Source organism: Chiloscyllium plagiosum, unplaced genomic scaffold (genome assembly GCF_037043375.1).
Source record: "Chiloscyllium plagiosum isolate Xiang-an unplaced genomic scaffold, Cpla_swu_hap1 HiC_scaffold_49, whole genome shotgun sequence".
NCBI lineage: Eukaryota > Metazoa > Chordata > Chondrichthyes > Orectolobiformes > Hemiscylliidae > Chiloscyllium > Chiloscyllium plagiosum.
Genome location: NW_028270187.1, coordinates 5,198,167 through 5,221,967, shown reverse-complemented (window position 1 = coordinate 5,221,967; position 23,801 = coordinate 5,198,167). Strand labels below are relative to the sequence as shown.

The 23,801-nt window shown below is 42.6% G+C and overlaps 1 protein-coding gene and 1 pseudogene across 2 annotated transcripts in view; both read left to right on the top strand.

Moving 5' to 3' along the window:
* Nucleotides 1-23,801, top strand: part of LOC148135420 (uncharacterized) — a 560,459-nt pseudogene that overhangs the window by 401,537 nt on the left and 135,121 nt on the right. The window lies entirely within an intron of this gene.
* On the top strand, nt 1,308-23,423 carry LOC148135427 (uncharacterized). The gene is made up of 4 exons (XM_087984738.1): nt 1,308-1,451; nt 1,944-1,998; nt 6,330-6,437; nt 23,208-23,423. The coding sequence occupies exons 1-4, from the start codon at nt 1,403-1,405 to the stop codon at nt 23,329-23,331; spliced, it is 336 nt and encodes a 111-aa protein (XP_087840864.1). The 5' UTR covers nt 1,308-1,402; the 3' UTR covers nt 23,332-23,423.

Below are 23,801 nucleotides of genomic sequence, written 5' to 3'. Positions count from 1 at the left end.
CCTCTCCCCTGCACCAGCTCCTGAGTTGGGCATTCCTCTGCTCGATCATCCCATTCCTACCCCCAGTCGCTCGTAGCAGCGGGAGTAATCCAGATATTACTACTGGAGAGGACCTCCTTTCTAAATTCTCGCCTCTCTTCCTTATTCTTCCTTCGGAATCTCATCCCTTTCCCTTCCAGTGTAGTTAGTTCCGATGTGTACGCCCCTTTGTGAATATCCTGCATTTTCTCCGAGATATCCTTGATCCTGACACCATCGGCCAGACAGACTTCTGTCTGTGCCGCTGACAAAGAGATTCGAGTTTTGTAATTTGTAAAAGGAGGACCTTCGAAATCGCAACTACTTCCATCTAAAAGGTTAAAGGCAGCTGATGTCAGAGAACACCGCCTTGATGTCGGACAAGTTCCCTTCTAAGGCACTCACCATGCTGACTTGGAAATAAAGCCGCTTTCTTTCACTGTCACTGGATCAAGACCCTGAAACTCCGTGTTCATGGCATTGTGGGCAGCACATGGACAACAGCTGTTCCAGAAGGTGGCTCACCACCGCCTTCTCAAAGGGATGGAGAATAAATGCTCGGCTCAGCCAGCGACATCCACGTTCCAGGAGTGAATAAACAAAAACAGCTGGGGTCTCTCGTTGTGGCAAGGTTTCTGTCTGCAGCATACTTGACACTAAAATCTGTCATTCACGATAAACTAAATCGAGTCCCAGAGATGTTGTTGCACACCAGGTCTGACTTTTCCACGGGCCTCCTGACCCAGAAATAAGCTCTGACACTGTGATGCAAGACTCTCTCCATCAGTTATTTTCTGCCTTCGTAAGAATTGTCCACTTATTCCATCTCGCTGTATGTTACTTTGGGCAAGGAGTTAATATTTGTGGATATGGAGTCAGCCGGATTAAATACCACAGTTAACATTCGATCAGACGTGATGTTATCAAATGGGGGAGCACCCAAGAGAATGGGCCGAGTGGCCGCCAGCTTCCCCGCCCCCTGATCAGATTGTGAGAGAGCCGGAGGGAGGAGTTATTAACATGACCCGGGAATGAGCTCCATTGGAGCTTCATAAAGGGGCAGTGTCCCAGCTTGAAACGTTGTCTGCCTTTTCCCCCACAGCCGCAGTTCTTTGGTCAAACTGGGAGAAAAGGGAATTAGGGAAATGACCAATTGATGTTTGTTTCTGGGAAGCATTGGGAAAAACGGCGCATGCGCGATGCTGCCCCTCTCCCAACACTGTTCCTGACCAGAGGAGCGCATGCGTGAGGCCCTCCCCCAGCGCTGCCATTGAGGAGCATCTACTCAGTGAGTGCAAGAGGTTTGTTTGAAACAGACCGCAATGGAGAGATCAGCGCCCAGGGAAGCGAGGGAACAGCAGGCTCCTTCCAGCAGCACATCGGGATGGGAGCCTGGGACACAGAGGGGGCTCCGAGACCGGGATTGATTCGGGGTGAGTTGTGGTTTGTAATCCCCTAAACACTGATGGGAATTCATTATTTGGCTTCTGTTTTACGCTGTTTAATGCGAATAGACATTGAAATGAAGGACAGTAGAAACAAATGCGATAATCCTGTGTAGGATAAATATAGCGGGCGCCGGATTAACGTCTCCAAGTATGTGAAATCGTGCCCAGTATTTGTTTTTCAACAGTTAATAATGTATTGGGAGCTGGACACTGAACTGTGTACTCATCCCATTTGAGGAGATGTCCATATGTTGTTGAGTTTATTTTATCTCACTGAAATGTTTTAGAATTTGGGAAACAGAAAAAACTGAAAGGAGCTCAGGGCTCGAGTCGAAGCAGGATCTGCACTGTTCACCTTTCCCTGTTCAAAAACAAACAATTATAATGATCATGACCTGAATATTGCATTGATCATTTGATGTCTTCCTACTCAGCTGCTAGTGATGTACCGGAGCTCTCTCTTTTGTCTTTCTCCAGGCAAATATTTGATGGACCAATCCAAAGGTGACCAGCTGCTTCTCACACCCAGCAGGTATGTTACCACTGTCGGCGAGGAGAAGGTCCTTTCCACTGTCTGAGTGGATTGAGTCACACAGACATTGAGCTCCATTTCCAGAAGTACACATTCAATCCAAGAGTTAAACACAACTGACGATATATAAATGTATATTATTTTACCCTGTTTTCAGTGTTTACCACCTCAGTAACAGTAAATTCCATCATTCAAAGCCAATTATCAATCATAAGATTAGAAGCAGGTTAGACTGTATGCTTATAATAAATATATATTTATGTGCTGCATTAAATTCATATGTACATTTGGCATTTTTAAAGTTATAATCAATTTAAACAAACCGATCATGGTGTTAGATGGTTATAAGTTGTCCTCTACAAAGACAATAATCAAACAATGTAAATTTCAAATGAACCTCTTGGTCAAGCCTGATCTACAGAGGATGTTTCTGGAGAGGATGCTTAATGCTCATTCACATACGTACATACATATCTGTGTCTGGCTCTGTCTCTCTCATTCTCACTCTTCACACTTCATGCACGCTCCCATTCTGGTTGAGTGCCTCAGTAATGCAGAAACATTTCCATACTTTTTTAATGTATGAAACACTGAGTGATAAGACCTTAAAACCACCTCAAAGTGTATCAGAATTGGAATCACACAGAGACATACAGACAATGTTGGTGTGATCTCAATCAGTACCACACTTTAAAGTGATACAGATTGGCAGCACAACAGAAAACTTATTCTCACTCAGCCAGTTAATGGTAAAAGGGGAAAAAAATGCAATTTAGGTCCACAGCTACTTCCAGATATGTAGTCATAAATTGACTGACCGCATTATTAATCGCTTCAGAAGATGTTAGTATTAGATGTTACATTATTGCAGTGCCCAGCAGCAACTGACAAAGAGTACTGCACACACAAAATGTAAAAAGAAAACTGAGATTGAATACAATAAAATTCAGATTCTTGGCAAAGATAAGTATTGAACCAACATTAATCCCTCAATCACACAGGTTTATCAAATATTGAACGGGTTTATCCTACACCCTGCTAAAAAAACACAACTGAACATCCATATACTTGACTTGTCACTGTTGCACAAAGAGCAAAACTGGCACTCTTGGTATTCAAAGGCAAATAACTGCAGAACTAATCTCAAATTGGCATTTACACCGAGACACTGACAGTGAGTGAATGAAGATTAGAATCCCAAAAATTAGTGGAAACTAGTATGGAGAACAGAATAAGAATAGAATGTCCCAGTGCAGACACAACAGGCTGAATGGCTGTATCAATTCTGTGACTGAGTCAAAAATCACAAAATGCATAAGAGATTAAGGCCCAATCTCAACACCCTAAACAGATTATCAGATTGAATCACAGTCACAGAATTTTATTTTCTAATTCATTCATGGGATGGGGTCATCATTGACTCAACCAGCATTTATTGCCTATCCCAAACTACCCATGCAGCCACATGGATGTGGGTCTGTCATCACATGTAGGCCAGACAAGGGAAGGATGGCAGTTTCCTTCATTCAAGGATATTACTGAACCAGATGTGTTTTTCTGGCAATCAACAGTAGATTCATGGACATCATTAGACTCTTAGAATATCATTGGCTGCCAGAGAATTGAGCAACTTTGGTATATAACAGTTGAAAGTGACTGGAACTCATTGAGAACTTCAGTCTCACAGTCACACAGCAGAAACTGGCATGTATACATCAAATCCTAAACTCTCGTATGGACACAACCAAAACTGACAGACATCGATTGATATCTGTTTTCTCATATTCACATTGCAGCAACTGTAAGGGAGAGGACAATAATCATGGACACACCTATGACAGGTACAGGTTGATAACTAGACTAACACATTCGCACAGCAAAACCTGACAGGTACAGTATGATAAATGAATTTGCACATTTATAAACAAGAAGTTGATATATACAAATTAATAACTGCACTCTCAGATGCACAGAGCAGAATCTGACAGGGACAAGTTGGTTAATAACTCACACATGCAGGTGACAGTAAATTTCAGAGAAAGATTGATAACTACACTCTCATATTCATAAAGCAGAAACTGACTGGAATAGATTGATTATGCTTCCAATTTCAAATCACATAAATTGATAATGACACTTTGATAACAACTCTCACATATTCACAGGGCAAAAATGACAGGCAGAGATTGATAAAAAAACAAACATTAGTGGAAAATTCACAGGTCTGGCAGCATTTCAGGTCGAGTGACCAGTCTTCAGAACTGATGGTGGCAAAGATATTGCACACAATGTGGTCTCCTCTATGTTGGGGAAACTGAGTGTAGATTGGATGTCCACTGTGCAGAACACCTACATTCTGTCCAGACAAAAAGACCTTGAGCTTCCAGTTGCATGCCACTTCAACACACCACCCTGTTCCCTCTCTCAGGCTCGCTGGAGTGCTCCAGCGAAGCTCAGTGCAAGCTAGAAGAACGGTGCCTCATTTTCTGCTTGGGACCTCGACAGCCTTGTGGACTCAATATTGAGTTCAACAGCTACAGGGCTTGAGCTCTCCCATGTCATTGCCCAAAACCCCACATGTCTGGCCTTGTTAACATACAGTCTGCTATTATACACCACCAATTGTTAGCCATTAATAGGCTATTCACCCACTTAGTCTGACAGTTATCCACTCCTTTATCTGTCCTACTGTTCTTCTCTTTCTTTGGACTCTATCTCCATCTGTCTTTTACTCGTCACCCTTCCACCCATCCTATCTTCTGTATAGAAACTAATGTTTTCCTAGCTACCACCAGAAAATACAGATGTTTGAATATACCACCCAACAAACTCAAGAACAACTTCTCTGCTGTTATCAGACTTTTGAATGAACTGCTCAAATTTTAAGGCAAAAGTGGATACTGCAGATGCTGGAGATTAGAGTCAAGATTAGAGTGGTGGTGGAAAAGCACAGCAGGTCAGGAAGTATCCAAGGAGGAGGAATATCGACATTTCGGACATTCCTAATGAAAGGCTTTTGCCCAAAACGTCGATTTTCCTGCTCCTCGGATGCTGCCTGACCTGCTGTGCTTTTCCAGCACCACTCCAATCTTGCTCAATTTTTAACGTTAATCTCTCTCTCTTTGCACCTTTAATACTGTATTGCGGATTCTGTTCTATTACCTTGATGCATTTTGTTAAATATTATCTGCCTGTAAAGTACACAAAACAATACTTTCCATTGTATCTCAGTGTGTGTAACAATAATAAATCAAATCAAATCAAATTGGTAACTAAACTCTCAATCTGAGAGGTACAGGTTGATAACTACAGTCACACAAACTGACAGGAAAAGATGAATAAATACACTCAAACACTGACATTACAGAGCCTGACAGAGAAAGATTGTTAACTAAACTCACATTCACAAAGCAGAAACTGATAGCGACAGGTGAAAACTCAGCTCACACATTCACATAGTAGAAACTGAAGGATTGACAATTACACAAACATATTCACCAGGCAGAAACTGACAGCTACAGATTGATAACTATATTTATGTATTCACACAGCAGAGTCTGAAAGGTACAGATTGACAGTTACACTCACTTCGACAAAGAAGAAAATGACAGGTAGAGAATGATAACTGTACTCCCACATTCACATCACTGAAACAGACAGTTACAGTTTGATTAATACACCCACATTCACAGAGCAGAAGCTGATGGGTACTGATCAATAACTGTATTTGCATATTGACAGGAAAGAAACTGACAGGGACAGATTGGTATCTATACTGTCATATTGACATAGTAGAAACAGATTGACAGGTTGAGGTTGATAACTACACTCTCAGACACACAGCAGAAACTGTTCAGGACAGATTGGTAAGCAAACAAACACATTCACAGGGTAGAAACAGACAGGTATATATAGATAACTAAACTCGCATATCCACATCTGAGAAACACATAGGGACTGATCCTGCTTATTTAAAATGTATGAAATGTACTTATCAACAAGTCCCTGGCAGTTTCCTCTCTGTGGATACATGAGTTCAGTTATCGATCTGCACCTGTAGGTTTATGCGATATGAATGTATGAGTGTAGTTATCAGTCTGTCCCTATTTGTCTCTGTGATGAGCAAATGTAAATATATTTACCGGAGAGTGACAGCGACAGATTGTATCTGGTTCTCAGTGAATTGATACAGATTTTTTTGATACAGTCACCAAAGAGCAGCCCAGGCCAAGAATAGAATCAGCCCTGTGGTCCTGTTGGAATTGCTGTCTTGAAGGAATGATTGCCTAATGATTATTAAATAATTACATTGACTTAATGTTGATTTACAGACGATGTCTCTTCTGTCTTCCTCCAGACAATTACTTGAAGGACCAAGACAGTGTAATATGTCCTCAGTACAAAGCCAAGTGTGATCAGTTCCTTCTAACAAACAGCAGGTATGTTACTGCTGAAGAGCATCCTTTCCATAGTTATAGAGCAGGTTGAATTAGACGCACATTGACTCAATTCCCAGAGAGAAATTTTCAAATTATGAGTCAGATATCACGGAGGAATTACAATTTTTTTCTCTCTCACCATTCTTTATGTACACTACCCCATTTCGAATAATTGTTATAGTTCACAGCCACAGAGTTATAGAGATGTACAGCACAGAAACAGACCATTCAGTCTGACTCATCCATGCCAACTAGATATCCGAAACGAATCACGTCCCATTTGCCAACACTCGTGCTGTTTGCCAGCACTTGGCCCATATCCCTCTAAACCGTTCTTATTCATGTATGTATCCAGATGCCTTTTAAATGTTGGAATTGTTCCAGCCTCCACCACTCCCTCTGGCAGCTCATTCCATACACACACCACCACCTGCATAGAAAAGTTTCCCCTTAGGTCCTTTTTAAATCTTGCCCCTCTCACCTGAAACCTATGCCCTCTAGTCTGGACTCCCCCAGCCCAGGGAAAATACCTTGTCTATTTAGCCTATCCATGATCCTCCTGATTTTATAATCTCTATATGTCTCCCGCTCAGCCTCCAACAATCCAGGGAAAACAGGCCCAGCCTTTTCAGCCTGTCCCTTTCACTCAAACACTCCAACCCTGGTGACAGATCTTTTCTGAATGTTTCAAGTTTCACAACATCCTTCCAATAGGAAGGAGATCAGAATTGCACACAATATTACAAAAGTGGCTGAACCAATTACCTGTACAGCCTCAACATGACATCCAAACCCCTATACTCTATGCTCAGACCAATAAAGAACAGCATACTAAATGCTTTTCTCATTATCCTATCGACTGGCGACTCCACTTTCAAGGAACGATGAACCTGCACTCCAAGGTCTCTTTGTTCAGCAATACGCCCCAGGACCTTACCGTTAAGTGTATAACTCCTGTGTTATTTGCCTTTCCGAAATGCAGCACCTCAAATTTATCTGAATTAAATACAATCTGCCACTGCTCAGCCCAGAGCCCCACCTGATCAAGATCCTGTTGTACCCTGAGGGAACCTTCTTTGCTGTCCACTACACCGCCAAATTTGGTGTCATCTGCGAATGTTTATGCTCACATTCAAATCATTCTTATAAATGATAAAAAGCAGTGTACCCTGCACCGATCCTTGTGGTATACTACTGATCACCGGTGTCCAGTCTGAAATATAACCCTCCACAACCACCCTCTGTCTTCCACGTTTAAATCAACTCTGTGTCCAAATTGCTAGTTCTCTCTGATTTTCATGTGATCTAACTTTGTTAACCAGACTACAATGAGGAAACTTGTTAAACATCTTACTGAAGTCCATATAGATCCCGTCCACCGCTCTACTCTCATCAATCATCCAGTCAAAGAGATGTACATCACGGAAACAGACCCTTCGTTCCAACTTTCCATGCCGACCAGCTATCCCAACCCAATCTAGTCCCATGTGCCAACACTCAGCCCATATCCCTCCAAACTCTTCCTATTCATATACCCATTCAGATGCTTTTTAAAAGTTGGAATTGTACTAGCCTCCACCACTTCCTCTGGCAGCTCATTCCATGCATGTACCACCCTCTGACCAAAAAAGCAAAGCATACCAAATACCTTCTTCACTATCTTATCTACCTGCGATTCTATTTTCAGGGAACTATGCACCTGCACTCCAAAGTCTCTTTGTTCAGCAACACTCCCTAGGAGTTTAACATGAAGTCCTGCTAAGATTTGCTTTCCCAAAATGCAGCACCTTGCATTTATCTGAATTAAACTCCATCAGCCACTTCTCAACCATTGACCCAACCGATCAAGATCCTTTTGTAATCGGAGGTAACCTTTTTCGCTGTCCACGACTCTCTAATTTTGGTGTCATCTGCAAATTTACTTACTATACCTCCTATGCTCACATCCAAATCATTTATATAAATGACAAAAAATATTGGACCCAGCACTCCACTGGTCACTGGCCTCCAATCTTAAAAACAACCCTCCATTACCACCCTCTGTCTTCTATATTTGAGCCTGTTCTGTATCCAAATGGCAAGTTCTCCCTGTATTCCATGAGATCGATCTTTGCTAACCAGTCTCCCATGGGGAAATCCTCTTCGTTACTTCTTCAAAAATCTCAATTTAGTTTGTGTGTCATGGTTTCCCATGCACAAAACCATGTTCACTGTCCCGAACCAGTCTTTGACTGTCGAAATATGCGCAAGTTCTGTCCCTCAGGATTCCCTCCAATATCTTGCCCAACATCGATGGCAGACTCACCAGCCTATAGTTCCCTGGTTTTTCCTTATCACCTTTCTTAAATAGTAGCACCACGTTAGCCAACCTCTAGTCTTCTGGCACCTCACCTGTGACTATCGATGTTCAAAGTATCTCGGCAAGGGACACACCAAACACTTCCGTAACTTCCCAAAGAGTTCTATGGTATGCCTGATCAGGTCCTGGGGATTTAACCACCTTTATACATTTCAAGACGTCCACTACTTCTTCCTCTGTAATATGGACATGTTTCAAGATGTCACCATCTATTTCCCCACATTCTATATCTTCCATGTCCTTCTCCACAGTAAACAGTGATGCAAAATACTCTTTTAGTATCTCCCCCATCTTCTGTGGCGACACACAAAGGCCGCCTTGCTGATCATTGAGGGGCCCTAATCTCTCCCTCGTTACCCTTTTTGTCCTTGATGTATTCATAAAATCCCTTGGGATTCTCCTTAACCCTAATTTCCAAAGGTTTCTCATGTCCCCTTTTTGTCCTCCTGATTTCCCTCCACATATACTCCTACTGCCTTTTCCTCTTCTAAGGATTCACTCGATCTCTGCTGTCTATACTTGATATATGTTTCCTTCTTTCTCTGGACCAAAACCTCAATTTCTCCGTCATCCAGCATTCCCTACATGTTCCAGACTTGCTGTTCCCCCTAACAGGAACAGACTGTCTCTGGACTCTCGTTATCTCATTTTTAAAGGTTTCCCATTTTCCAGATGTTCCTTTACCTGCGAACATCTGCTGCCATTCAGCTTTTGAAAGTTCTTGCCTAATATTGTCAAGCCCATTGTGGTGAAACGGTTAAAAATTATGTCCCAATACATGTGTGAATCTAACCGGAATGGAGGTGTTGCTTAGTCCCGTGTGAATCTTATTACACACCTCCCCGTGTGAATCTTCTTATCTGTTTGTAACCAGAATGGAATGTGTTTTTTAGCCTTGCTCTGCTGTTCACATGAATGTTTATATCTGGAAAAGAGTATATCAGCTGGAAAAGTCTCCAGTTCGGTGAGTCTGCTCCGGGGTTACGTTTAACCGCCGAGCGTGGGTTGTTGGCAACCGCTCTACGAGAACTGACGGCTCCCAGTTCCGGTAACATGTAGAGTGAGTATAAGCCAGACCCGGGAGTCTGCTCCGGGGTTACGTTTAACCGCCGAGCGTGGGTTGTTGGCAACCGCTCTACGAGAACTGACGGCTCCCAGTTCCGGTAACATGTAGAGTGAGTATAAGCCAGACCCGTTGTAAGTATGAGACCTGGTTGTGGCGACGCTGCGGGGAATAAAATGCTCATATTCTAGCAGACTCGCCTCTTGGTCGTTTGTTCTGTGTCAGACTACTCTCCTACGAACCTGACCTTGAGAATTTTTTAAAACATTTTGGCGCTGCGAGCAGGGTCAATCACAATTGAGGAGAGATTTTGATACAGAACAATGTTTTGGAAAAAGACTAAGAAACCAGAAGAACAAACTGTGGAGGTCCCTACCGTCCCGGGATGGCATGGACCGTGGCATGACGTGGCAGTTTGTTTGAGAAATGGTGGGGGGCGACTGGAGGAACCCCAGGGTCGCTGCTGTCCACCCTTGAGAGGATCCCAGTCCTGCCGAAGAACCCCTTGCCTGGGGTACAGCGGAGGATGTGGGCATGTCCAAAAAGCTGAAGCGGAGTTAACAGAATTGAATGGGATTGAACTGAACTGAACTGAGTGGAACTGAACTGAATTGAACTGAAGTGAATCAAATTGAACGGAACAAAATGGAACTGAGCTAAATTGAATTGAAATGGACGGAACTGAATTGAACACAATTGAATTGAACTGAACAGACCTGAACTGAGCTGAATTGAACTACACTAAATTGACTGAACTGAAATTAACTGAAACGAATTGAACTGAATTAAGCATAATGTAACACATGTATTGGGCCAAGCAGTGGAATGTGGTGAAACGGTTAAAAATTATGTCCCAATACATGTGTGAATCTAACCGGAATGGAGGTGTTGCTTAGTCCCGTGTGAATCTTATTACACACCTCCCCGTGTGAATCTTCTTATCTGTATGTAACCAGAATGGAATGTGTTTTTTAGCCTTGCTCTGCTGTTCACATGAATGTTTATATCTGGAAAAGAGTATATCAGCTGGAAAAGTCTCCAGTTCGGTGAGTCTGCTCCGGGGTTACGTTTAACCGCCGAGCGTGGGTTGTTGGCAACCGCTCTACGAGAACTGACGGCTCCCAGTTCCGGTAACATGTAGAGTGAGTATAAGCCAGACCCGGGAGTCTGCTCCGGGGTTACGTTTAACCGCCGAGCGTGGGTTGTTGGCAACCGCTCTACGAGAACTGACGGCTCCCAGTTCCGGTAACATGTAGAGTGAGTATAAGCCAGACCCGTTGTAAGTATGAGACCTGGTTGTGGCGACGCTGCGGGGAATAAAATGCTCATATTCTAGCAGACTCGCCTCTTGGTCGTTTGTTCTGTGTCAGACTACTCTCCTACGAACCTGACCTTGAGAATTTTTTAAAACATTTTGGCGCTGCGAGCAGGGTCAATCGCAATTGAGGAGAGATTTTGATACAGAACAATGTTTTGGAAAAAGACTAAGAAACCAGAAGAACAAACTGTGGAGGTCCCGACCGTCCCGGGATGGCATGGACCGTGGCATGACGTGGCAGTTTGTTTGAGAAATGGTGGGGGGCGACCGGAGGAACCCCAGGGTCGCTGCTGTCCACCCTTGAGAGGATCCCAGTCCTGCCGAAGAACCCCTTGCCTGGGGTACAGCGGAGGATGTGGGCATGTCCAAAAAGCTGAAGCGGAGTTAACAGAATTGAATGGGATTGAACTGAACTGAACTGAGTGGAACTGAACTGAATTGAACTGAAGTGAATCAAATTGAACGGAACAAAATGGAACTGAGCTAAATTGAATTGAAATGGACGGAACTGAATTGAACACAATTGAATTGAACTGAACAGACCTGAACTGAGCTGAATTGAACTACACTAAATTGACTGAACTGAAATTAACTGAAACGAATTGAACTGAATTAAGCATAATGTAACACATGTATTGGGCCAAGCAGTGGAATGTGGTGAAACGGTTAAAAATTATGTCCCAATACATGTGTGAATCTAACCGGAATGGAGGTGTTGCTTAGTCCCGTGTGAATCTTATTACACACCTCCCCGTGTGAATCTTCTTATCTGTATGTAACCAGAATGGAATGTGTTTTTTAGCCTTGCTCTGCTGTTCACATGAATGTTTATATCTGGAAAAGAGTATATCAGCTGGAAAAGTCTCCAGTTCGGTGAGTCTGCTCCGGGGTTACGTTTAACCGCCGAGCGTGGGTTGTTGGCAACCGCTCTACGAGAACTGACGGCTCCCAGTTCCGGTAACATGTAGAGTGAGTATAAGCCAGACCCGTTGTAAGTATGAGACCTGGTTGTGGCGACGCTGCGGGGAATAAAATGCTCATATTCTAGCAGACTCGCCTCTTGGTCGTTTGTTCTGTGTCAGACTACTCTCCTACGAACCTGACCTTGAGAATTTTTTAAAACACCCATTGATATTTTACACCATTTTTCAAGGTGTTTAGACTGAATTGTTATCTGAAATAGATGCACAGGAAAGGCATTAAATCTACCTTTAATATGACATTTATAAAGTTAAAATCAAGATGGAAAATAAAATCAGACTGTAACATCATTTCAAAAAGCATATATAACACAGATGTTAAATACAGAGATAGAAGGAAACCAGACAAAAGTCACCAATTTACAGGATGAAACAGTGTTATTAAGTTTATTAGTGATTAGGCAGGACAGAGTTAACGCTTTAATGAATAGTTGTCACATGTAGTCACATGACAATTAAATAATGTGAATTCCAAACATCCATTCTCTGCTAAAGCCTGACAAATAAAACTGCAGATTCTAGAGGCTGGAAACAAATGTAGAAATTGCTGGAAAAACTCAGCACGTCTGGCAGCATCCATTGGTAGAAAGCAGAGTTAATGTATTGTGACTATTATTCAGAACTGAATTTCTCCAGGAATTTCTAATGTTGTTCCTGACAGTGGAAAATAATTACTGCAGACACACACAGCAACTGACTAATTGAGAATTAGTTCAAAATACAAACACTGTAACTGCAGAGCAGGACTAACAGTTATGGAGTTCCATATATACTGCAGCCAACAGAAAATGATCCAATCAAGATGAATATCACTCTCACATGGAGTCATTGTGGTCTGCAGCAGTCAGAGACATCCAGCTAACAATTCTACTCCCATTCAGACAGCATCCCATTTCCATCAATGTATCATGGTGGCAGAGGAGCTGCCATCCCCACCATTAGCACAGATTTTTTTATGACTCCATCTTCACCAAAAATGCTTCTTGTGCCACTGTTTCAAATTAGCTTTCCTGTTCTACAAATAGCCCTGCGTTCCTATAAAGTCTGATATAAAACACAAGAAAACTCTACCATTTTCACAAATATTCATAATTCATAATTTGAAACAGTGGAGTAGGAAAGATTTAGTGAGATAATAGAACACAGAACATGACAGCACAGTTTTTTAGATTACTTACAGTGTGGAAACAGGCCCTTCGGCCCAACAAGTCCACACTGACCCGCCGAAGCGTAACCCACCCATACCCCTACATTTACCCCTTACCTAACACTATGGGCAATTTAGCATGGCCAATTCACCTGGCGTGCACATCTTTGGACTGTGAGAGGAAACCGGATCACCCGGAGGAAACCCACGCAGACACGGGGAGATTGTGCAAACTCCACACAGTCAGTCACGTGAGGCGGGAATTGAACCCGGGTCTCTCTGGCGCTGTGAGGCAGCAGTGCTAACCACTGTGCCACCGTGCCGCCCACAGTTCACTATTCCATTTTCATCCATATATCTATCCAATGACCATTTAAATGTTCATAATGTTGGCGAGTCTGCTACAGTTGCAGGCAGAACATTCCACACCTCTACTACTCTGAGTAAAGAAACTACTCTGACATTTGTTTTATATTTATCACCCCTCAATGTAAGGTGCTGTCCCCTCATGCTAGCCATCACCATCGGAGGAATAAGTTTCGCACTGTCCACACTATCTAACCCTCTGATTATTTTATATGTCTCTATGAAGCCACCTCTCCACCTTCCTCTGTCTAATGAAGCCTCATGTCCCTCAGCCTTTCCTCATAAGACATTCCCTCCAGACCAGGCAACATTCCAGTAAATCACCTCTGAACCCTTTCCAAAGCTTCCACATCCTTCCTGTGATGCGGTGACTAGAAGTGGATGCAATTTTCCAAATGTGGCCACACCAGAGTTTTGTGGAGCTGCAACATGACCTCATGGGTCCAAAACTCAATCCCTCGTCCAATAAAAGCTAACACATCGTATGCCTTCTTAACAACCCTATCAACTTGGGTGGCAACTTTCAGGGATCTATGTACATATACAAAGAGATCTTTCTACTCGTCTGCACTGCCAAGAACCTTACCATTAGCCCCGTACTCTTTATTCCTATTGCTCTTTAAAATGAATAATCTCACATTTTTCCTTATTAAACTCCATTTGTCACCTCTCAGCCCAGCTCTGCAGCTTATCGATGTCCCCTGTAACCTGCAACATCCTTCAGCACTGTCCACAACTCCACTGACCTTAGTGTCATCTGCAAATTTACAAACTGATCCTGCTATACCCTCACCCAAAAGAGATCCTTGCGATACACCACTAGTAACTGACTGCAGGATGAACATTTCCCATCATCCTTCTTTCAGCTAGCCAATCTCTGAGCAAAACTGCTAAATCACCCTCAATCCCATGCCTACATGTTTTGGGCAGTAGCCTACCTTTGGGAACCTTAATGAAAACACCTAATCAAACACCTTACTGAAATCCACATACATTGCATCAACTGCTTTATCCTCATCCACCTACTTGGTCGCCTTCTTAAAGACCTACCCTTCACAAAACTATATTGACTATTCCCAAGCAACTTGTTCTGATCGAGATGATTATAAATCCTGTCTCTTCTAGCCTTTTCCAACACTTTACCCACAACCAAAGAAAGGCTCACTGGTCTATAATTACCAGGGTGGTCCGTACTCCCCTTCTTGAACAAAGGGACAATACTTGCTTTCTTCCAGTCTTCTGACACTATTCCTGTACACAATGACGATATAAAGATCAAAGCCAAAGGCTCTGCAATCTCCTCCCTGGCTTCCCAGAGAATCCTAGGATAAATCCCATCTGGCCCAGAGGTTTATCTATTTTCACAATTTGCAGAATTGCTAACACATCCTCCTTGTGAACCTATATCCCATCTAGTCTAGTAGCCTGTCACTCAGTATTGTCCTCGACAACATTGTCTTTTTCCAGTGTGGATACCGATCAAAAATGTTCATTTAGCGCTTCGCCTACCTCCTCAGGCACCACACACAACTTCCCACTTCTGTCCTTGATTGGCCTGAATCTTATTCTAGTCATTCTATTGTTCCTGATATTGGTATAGAATGCTTTAGGATTTTCCTTAATTCTATCTGCCAAAGACTTCTCTTGTCCCCTCCTGGCTCTTCTTAGTTCTCTCTTTCGGTCTTTCCTGGCTAGCTTGTAACTTTCAAGCACCTTAGCTGTCCCTTCACGTCTCATCATCTCATTCTTCTTCCTCTTGACATGATATCAACTTCCTTAGTAAACGAAGGGTGCCTCACTCGTCCACGTCCTCCCTGCCTGACAGATACATGCTAATCAAGGACACACTGTAGCTGTTCCTTGAATAAGCTCCACATTTCAATTGTGCCTTCCCCTGCGGTTTCCTTTCCCATCCTATGCATCATAAATCTTGCCCACTCGTACCATAATTGCCTTTTCCCCCAGTTATGAATCTTGCCCTGTGGTATATACCTATCCCTTTCCTTCGCTAAAGTAAACATAACTAAATTGTGGTCACGCTCACCAAAGTGCTCACCTGCCTCCAAATCGAACATCTGGCCGGGTTCATTACCCAGTCCCAAATCCATTGTTGCCTTGCATCTGGTTGGCCTGTCTACACACTGTGTCAGGAAACCCTTCTGCACACATTGGACAAAAACTGACCCATTTTCAGTCAATATTTTGAAAATTTAAAATCTCCCAGAACAACTATCCTGTTACATTGACTCTTATTCCAGAATCATCTTTACAATCCTTTCCTCTACATCTCTGGAACTATTCTGAGGCTTATAGAAAACTCCCAACAGAGTGGCCTCTCCTTTCCTGTTTCTAACCTCAGCCAATATTACCTCATTAGACAAGTCCTCATGCATCCTCTCTGCGCCGTAATACTGTCCTTAACTAACAATACCCTACCTCCCCTTCTTTTGCCATCTTCTCTGTTCATACTGAAACATCGAAATCCCGGAACCTATGACAACCATTCCTGTCCCTGCTTGATCCATGTGTCCGAAATGGCGACAACCTCAAAGTCCCAGATAGCAACCCATGCTGCAAGTTCACCCAGCTTATTCTGCATGCTCCTGGCATTGAAGTAGGTTCAAACACTTCAAACCACCTTCCTGTTTGCTGGTGCACTCCTGCGACATTGAAACCATATTTCTGATCTCACTACGCTCAACCTTTGGACACAGGAACTACAATTTAGGTTCCCATCCCCCTATTGAATTTGTTTAAACCCCCCTGAAGAGCATTAGCAAACTTCCCCCAGGATATTGGTACCTCTCTGCTTCAGGTGTAGACCATCATGTTTGTAGAAGTCCCATGTACCCCAAGGTCCCTTTTTCCTCAGGGATCCAAAACTCTCCCTCCCACCCCATCCCTTTAGGTACATGTTGAAATCCTCTCTTCCGATTCTTCACCTTGCTAGCATGTGGCATGGGCAACTAGCCAGAGTTAACAACTCTGCTTGTTCTAGCTCCAAGCTTCCACCCTAGCTCCCTGACTTTCTGCCTTAAATCCGCATCCCTTGTCCTACTTATGTAGTTAGTGCCTATGTGGACCATGACTTGGGCAGCTCCCGTTCCTCTTCAAGGATCCCAAAATCACGATCTGTGACATCATGAACCCTGGCACCTGGGAGGCAACAATCCAACCATGAGTCTCTCTCTTTCCCACAGAACATCCTATCTGTCCCTTTAACTATGGAGAACCCAATGCGCTGTTTCTCTTCCCCACTTCACATCTAAGCAACAGGGACAGACTCTGTGCCAGAGACTTACTGGTAAGTCTGCCCCACACCAATACTATCTGAACGGTATCTTGTTGTTAAGGAGAATAGCAACAGGGGATCCCTGCGCTGTCTGCTAGTTCCCTTTCAGTCCCCTGACTGTGACCCATTGGACATTTTCTTGTCCCCAAGGTGTGACTATCTCCCTGTAACTCCTCACAGGATAAGGGAGCTGACTAGAGCTGCTCGTTTTATCTGTTTGCGAGAAGAATTCAACAGTTTCATTTTTCAAAAATCTTAGTTTGACTGTTGCACTTTCCTCCACTGCTTGAGAGAAAATCAAAGTCCTTCTCCCTTCCTCCTCCTCTCCGTAGAGCCACATATTGTGTCCCAATGATGGTGAGCATCATCACAATACAGACCAGGATAATTAACACCTACCTTTACTTCAACAGTCTTCAAATAATTATATCACTGTGCACTGAGAAAGAAATACTAATTCTGACCTTGATCGGGTGGGTCAGTGGGCCCAAGAAGTGACAGATGGAATTTAGTTTGGATACATGTGAGGTGTTAGATTTTGATAAGACAAACCAGGGCAGGACTTGTACACTTGATGGTGGGGTCTTGGGGATTGTTGCTGAACAATGAGACCGAGGGGCGCAGGTGCATATTTCCTTGAAAATAGAGTCACCAGTGGACAGGGCGGTGAAGAAGGCATTGGGCATGCATGTCTTCATTGGTTAGAACATTGAGTGCAGGAGTTGGGCTGTCAGGAAGTCCATGATGCCACTTTTGCAAGATTGCATACAGTGCTTATCACCCTTCACCAGGAAGGATGTTTTAAACTTGAGATGGTGCAGAAAACATTTCAAAGGATTTTATGGTTATAGAGTCATACAGCATAGAAACAGACCCTTCAGTCCACCATGTCCATGATGTCCAACAATCACCAAACTGCATTCATCCCATTGACCTGCACTTGGCCCACAGCCAACTATGTCCTGGTTTCCTTAACGACACATCCAGATGCTACTTCAATGCTGTGAGAGTATTCCATCACACTCTCAGGCAGCATCTACCTCAAAATATTTTTCTTAGATATCTGCTAAACTGCTTTCCCCACAACTTCAACTTGTGCCCTCTGGTCTCAGACACATCTGCCAAGGAGAGAAAGATTCTCACAATCTACTCTGTCTACATCTTCCACAATTTAGTATATCTCAGTCAGATCCTCCCTCAACCTCCTCTGCTCCAAGGAAACCAAACCCAGCTCATACGACCTCCCCTTTTGATGGAAACTTTCTAACCCACTACATCGGCTGCAGTCAATCCCATCCTTTAGAATTGTCTGACAATCAGAACTGCACATAGTAGTTGATCTGCTTTAAAAAGGTGATCTGTTTTATAAAGCTCTTATATTCAACAGCTCCGGTACTGAAGGAAAGCATTCTGTATGCCTTCTTCAGAAGCCTGTCTGCCTGTGCTGACACCTTCTGGGATATGTAGACTTGTACACCAAGGTCCCTTTGTTCCTCAGTACTCCCTAGGGACCAATCCTTCATTGTATAATTCTTTCCCTTATTAGACCACCCAATATGCATTACCTCACAGTTATCAGGATTAAATTCCATCTGTCATTGCAGTACCCAATATCCTCATACTGGAGCCTGAGACCATCCCCCTCACTGTCAACAACACAGCCAACTTTCATGTCATAGAGCAAAGAACAATACAGCACAGGAACAGGCCCTTTGCACTCCAAGGCTACACTGAAATATTTAATACTTCCACATGAAAACTTCATCTGCAGGCTTACTAATTATACATGCTACATTCACATCCAATTGTTAATATGTACTTAACAAGCAGCAAGGGTCCCAGCACTGATCCCTGTGGTACACCACTGGTCACAGGCTTCCAATCACAAACACAACCCTCCACCATCATAGTTTGCATCCTATCTGCAAGCTCATTTCAGATCCAGTTTGCTTAAGACTCCAAGAGCCAATCTTGGACCAGTCTTTTATATGGGACTTTGTCAAAGGCTGTCGGGGTGGCCTGTACCAGGCCAGATAGAGTAGCCCATGTCTGTTAACACAAACTGGTGTGTAAGTGTAAAATAGAATTAAACAGCAGGTTGTGAAACAGAATGGCAGGCAGAATCTAAGCTTTACAGCGCACTCACACAATAAGGTAAAATGATACCATTGAACAAGCCATTCCAAGAACCCAGCCTGTTCCAATTTGAAACAGTTCTGACAAGCAGACCGAAGGTCCGCTAAATGAGTAACTCCAGCCACATTAAATGAAAGGGTAATTGTCCCAGTTACTGAACAATCACCAGGTGCTAGTTACAGCCCATTAATGCTCTAAAACAGCTGAGGGTGCAACAGCTAAACTTATCTTCTAGTACTCCGTTTCCTTAAGTAAGTTTGAATATTAAAAAAATTCTCGTTAAGAGTCTTAGCATCGTCACAGTAGTTTTCAGTATAAAAAATAGGTGCATAATACCAAAGTATAAAGAGGAAAAGAAGCATTTAAACCTGGAAGTGAAGGTTAGTTACCTTTAGGTAACGCAACAGTTGGGGCAAATAAATTACTTCACACTTTGTAACTAACTTTTTATAATAAAAATTAAAATTACAAGTCTATGGCAAGTAAGTCAAAATAAGCTGTCCTTTGTTTTTTCTTCATATATTCCCCACTGTCCTAATTATATCAGAGGAGCAATTGATCTTGATAAAATGGAATACAATGTATAACAACATTCAACTGTCCTGAGAGACAAGCTAGCCTGAGAGAAACCTGAAGGTGTATCGCACATAACTTTGGAATGAAAATGAATAGGATGCATAGAAAGATCACAAGGCCAAGTGATTACAATTTCCGCTAAACTCTGAGAGGTCAGGGGAACCTGGGGCAGTCCATAGAAATGCCCATCATTGATTAGGTATCTCATTGAATAGGATATGCAAAGTAGGAGAGAGGAACATCATAATAAAGTTGTATGTGATTGTTATCAGAAAGTTTATTAAAAATATTGCTTTTTATTGTAAAATCAGAGTGTGTCATAGACCTCTGTTCTGAGGCCAGTCTCGGAGGACTGTCCTTTGTCCTCTCAGAGGCCGTCTACCTGCACTAACCGGTATCTGGTTGAATAAACACCCACCACTTGCCTGAATACTGCCTGCCTGCTGAGTCTTTCATCCCTGGTCGGGGGTTATGCCTCGACAATGGCCTGACTGAAGTGCATGTAAATCAAGTCATCTGCTCTACTCTCATCAGTATGCTTCATTACCAGGACTGGGGGTTTTGAATTATAGCGAAAGGCTGAACAGGCTGTTGCTTTGTTCCCTGGACTGTCGGAGAATGAGGTGTGACCTTTGTACAGGTTGTGAAAATCATGAGGGGCATGATAGGGTGATAGCCAAGGTCTTTTTCCGAGTATGGATGAGTGCAAAAATAGAGGGCACAGGTTTTAATTGTGGAGAAAGGATTTAAAAAGGACCTGAGGGGTTACTTTATCACATAGAGGGTGGTGCTTGTGTGGAATGAGCTACCAGAGGAAGTGGAGGTGGTGGGTACAATTACAACATTTTATAGGCACCTGGATATGTACAAGAATAGGAACAGTTTAGAGGGATATGCACCAAGTGCTGGCAAATGGGACTAGCCATGGTGTTCAGGTGCCAGCATTGCACTGGGGTGGACAATGTTACAAATCACACAACACCAGTTTCTCAGACAACAGGTTTATTTGAAAGCACTAACTTTCAGTGCACTGCTCCGTCATAGCTCTAAAAGGTAGTGCTCCCACATAAACCTGTTGTACTATAACCTGGTGTCGTGAGATCTTAATTTAAATGGGACGAGGTCAGATCAGGATCTCTGGTCAGCAATAACAGCTTGGACCAAAGGATCTGTTTCTGTGCTGTAAAACTGTGTGACTCTTTGAAGGCCACAGCTTGACTCCGCACTATCGGAGTTGCAAAAGTCCTTGACTCTGAAGAACAGCAAAGATCCTTTCTGTGACAATGTGCTGTGTTTTCACTTGTCTGTGAATCCTACAGATACAGTCAAAGAAAATAAGATCTTTCCCATTCACTTCAGGAAACATGAACTTAAAACTCTCTCCTTTGCTCACTGGCTGTCCACTTAACAGCAAACATTTAAACTGCTCAGTAACACAATGCAGGAAGATTGAAGCAGGATTAATCGAGTGTGGGAATCCTTCCTGTATCATTACAACTGTTCCTTTCAAAAATCTTTTGGCACAGTGGCTCAGTAGTTAGCACTGTTGCCTCACAGCATCAGAGTCCCAGGTTCGAATGAAACTTTGGGTGACTGTGTGGAGTTTGCACATTCACCCTGTGTCTGTATGGGTTTCCTCCGGGTACTCCGGTTTCCTCCCACAGTCCAAAGATGTGCAGGTCAGGTGAATTGGCCATGCTTAAGTTGTCAATTAGGTGCATTGTTCAGAGGGAAAAGATGTTTGGGTGGGTTTCTCTTCGGAGGGTCGGTGTGGACCTGTTGGGCTGAAGGGCCTGTTTCCACACTGTAGGAAATCTAATCTAATCTAAAAATCAATGCATGTACACAACAGCACGTCGTCAACATTAAATTTTAGTTTCCAAGTTTTTCACAAGTCAATATTGCTCTAATCTGTTCACAGTCTGTCCCATCTGAGCAGAGTTTTGAAGGACAATAAGCTGTATCCACAGTCCCATTGAGTAGCACAGCCTGACAGGTACAAAGTACTTCCCAAGAACAAAATCTTACCAGTGAATGGAAGAAACAAAATGAGTTCTGCACTCACAGAAGAACAAACAGTTCCAGACTGTTGGTGTAATGAAGGACTTGAAGGAAAATGATAATTTCTGGACAGAACAAAGAGTGAGATGGTGCCAATACACAGTGGGTACAGAATAACTTGCAAAGTACAGAAATACTGTCAGATCAATAGGGGAAAAAATAGAAAAGACATGAACTCAAAGAGGTCTCAGTTGGGAGAATTAGCATTTTATTAACCAAGTTATCCAGGACAGTGTGAGTGTGTGTCAGCCCCAGTGTACAAGTGAACTTCCTATAGATTTTAAATGCATGTTATCAACTTGGTCAAAAAGTACGCTCTACTTGTTTATTAGAAAATACTGAACATATTGCATGTTCACAATGTATTCCACTTAAGAGGGGAAAAAAGTAAGTAAAAATCCAAACTAATTATTCATCCAGTTATCTCACCATGGCTTAAACATGCTGTCTGACTCTCTGACTGTATGTAATTCATGTATCAATTCTTTTTGTCCAAACTGGAGGAATTAAATAGTAAGTGCCAGATTGAAACAAATATTGCAATTTAATGTGTTTCCACAAGGAGAAAACAGAATACATCTCAGACAAAATGACTGAATACATACTTTTTTTTTCAAACGGTCCAAAGGGAAATCAAATATTGACATGAAACGGTACACATTTAAACAGATACCCAGAGATTATTGGACACAGAATGGAAAACTCTCATACTGGTCTTGTTATGAACATGTGAACAATAAATTCAAAGTACACATTCAGACCGGAGACTGACCAATCCAGAAAATACCTTACAATCATAAGCTTACCATCGGATAAACTGTGGAAATTACCCAAACTGCTTAAGAGTGTCAGAGACTGACAGTGGTATAAAAAGACTTACTTTCATTTACAGTACGTAGAATTTCTCCAGTGCAGATAGAGGTCATTCGGCCCATCAGCCTGCAACAACTCGCCAAAGCGCATCGCACCCAGAGAAAGACCCCACCTACCCCCGTAACCACATTTTTACCATAGTTAACCCACCTAGTCTGAACATTGCTGAATATTGCAGGGCAATTTATAATGGCTAATCCAGCTAACTTGCACATGTTTGGACTGCGAAAGGAAACTAGGGCACCAAGAGGGAACTGTTATGAAGATGTGGGTGTACTGTACCTTTTAGAAAGTTATCAGCCAGTAGAACTACCGGAAATCACCAAGTGTTCCGAAAAAAAAACCAAAGTAACATTTAGTCAAACAACCCAAGTAGCTGTTTGCCTGGAGACAAAAACATTTGAATTCAACCAATCGGTTGAAATTATATCCCGAAAATCTCAAATTCCAATCCAGTTTGAATTATGTATATTGACAATGTGTCAATGACACATCTGAAGCTCTGGAGGTATAAGACAGAGGAAAATTGAACAGTTGGGAGGAGAATTGCCAAGCCACCAGCATGTAAAAAGCCTGCCTGAAAATTATCTCTCTTAAAGGTACCTTTATCGATCAGTGACCTGTGAAGCACAATCCCCAAGAAGAACAAAAGACAATCCGAATACAGAAAAGTACCAAAAGCTGCCTGGTCTTGAGATAAGCAGTTTTGTTTTTAAATCTTAATCATGAGTTCTATCAGACTAGTATTATCGAAGATAGGTTAGAGGAAGGAGTTGTAAATACTTGTTAGTTAATCACTCTGTTATACTTTAATAAATAAAACCGTGAATCTTTACTTTAACTAGTTCTTGACCTGTCACATTTTCACAGATTATTGCATGGGATGAATCTTTTCTGTGTTGCTGGTTTTAAATTAGCAAAGGGGTTTACCCCATGTCGTATCAAAACCAATGCAGACACGGGGAGCATGTCTGTGGCAATTTGCACAATGAGCCAAGACTGGAATTGAAACTGGGTCCCTGGCACCAGTGTGCCACCATGCTACCCTGACATGGATGGCAATACATAAAATCTTATTCATGTTGATCAACAGAGACTTGAAGTAAAAAGTGCTCCTGCAGTTTCTGGCAAGTGTCATGTCAAACAGAGCCAAATATTATAAGTACACTCATTTGCTCACAGTGCACACATTG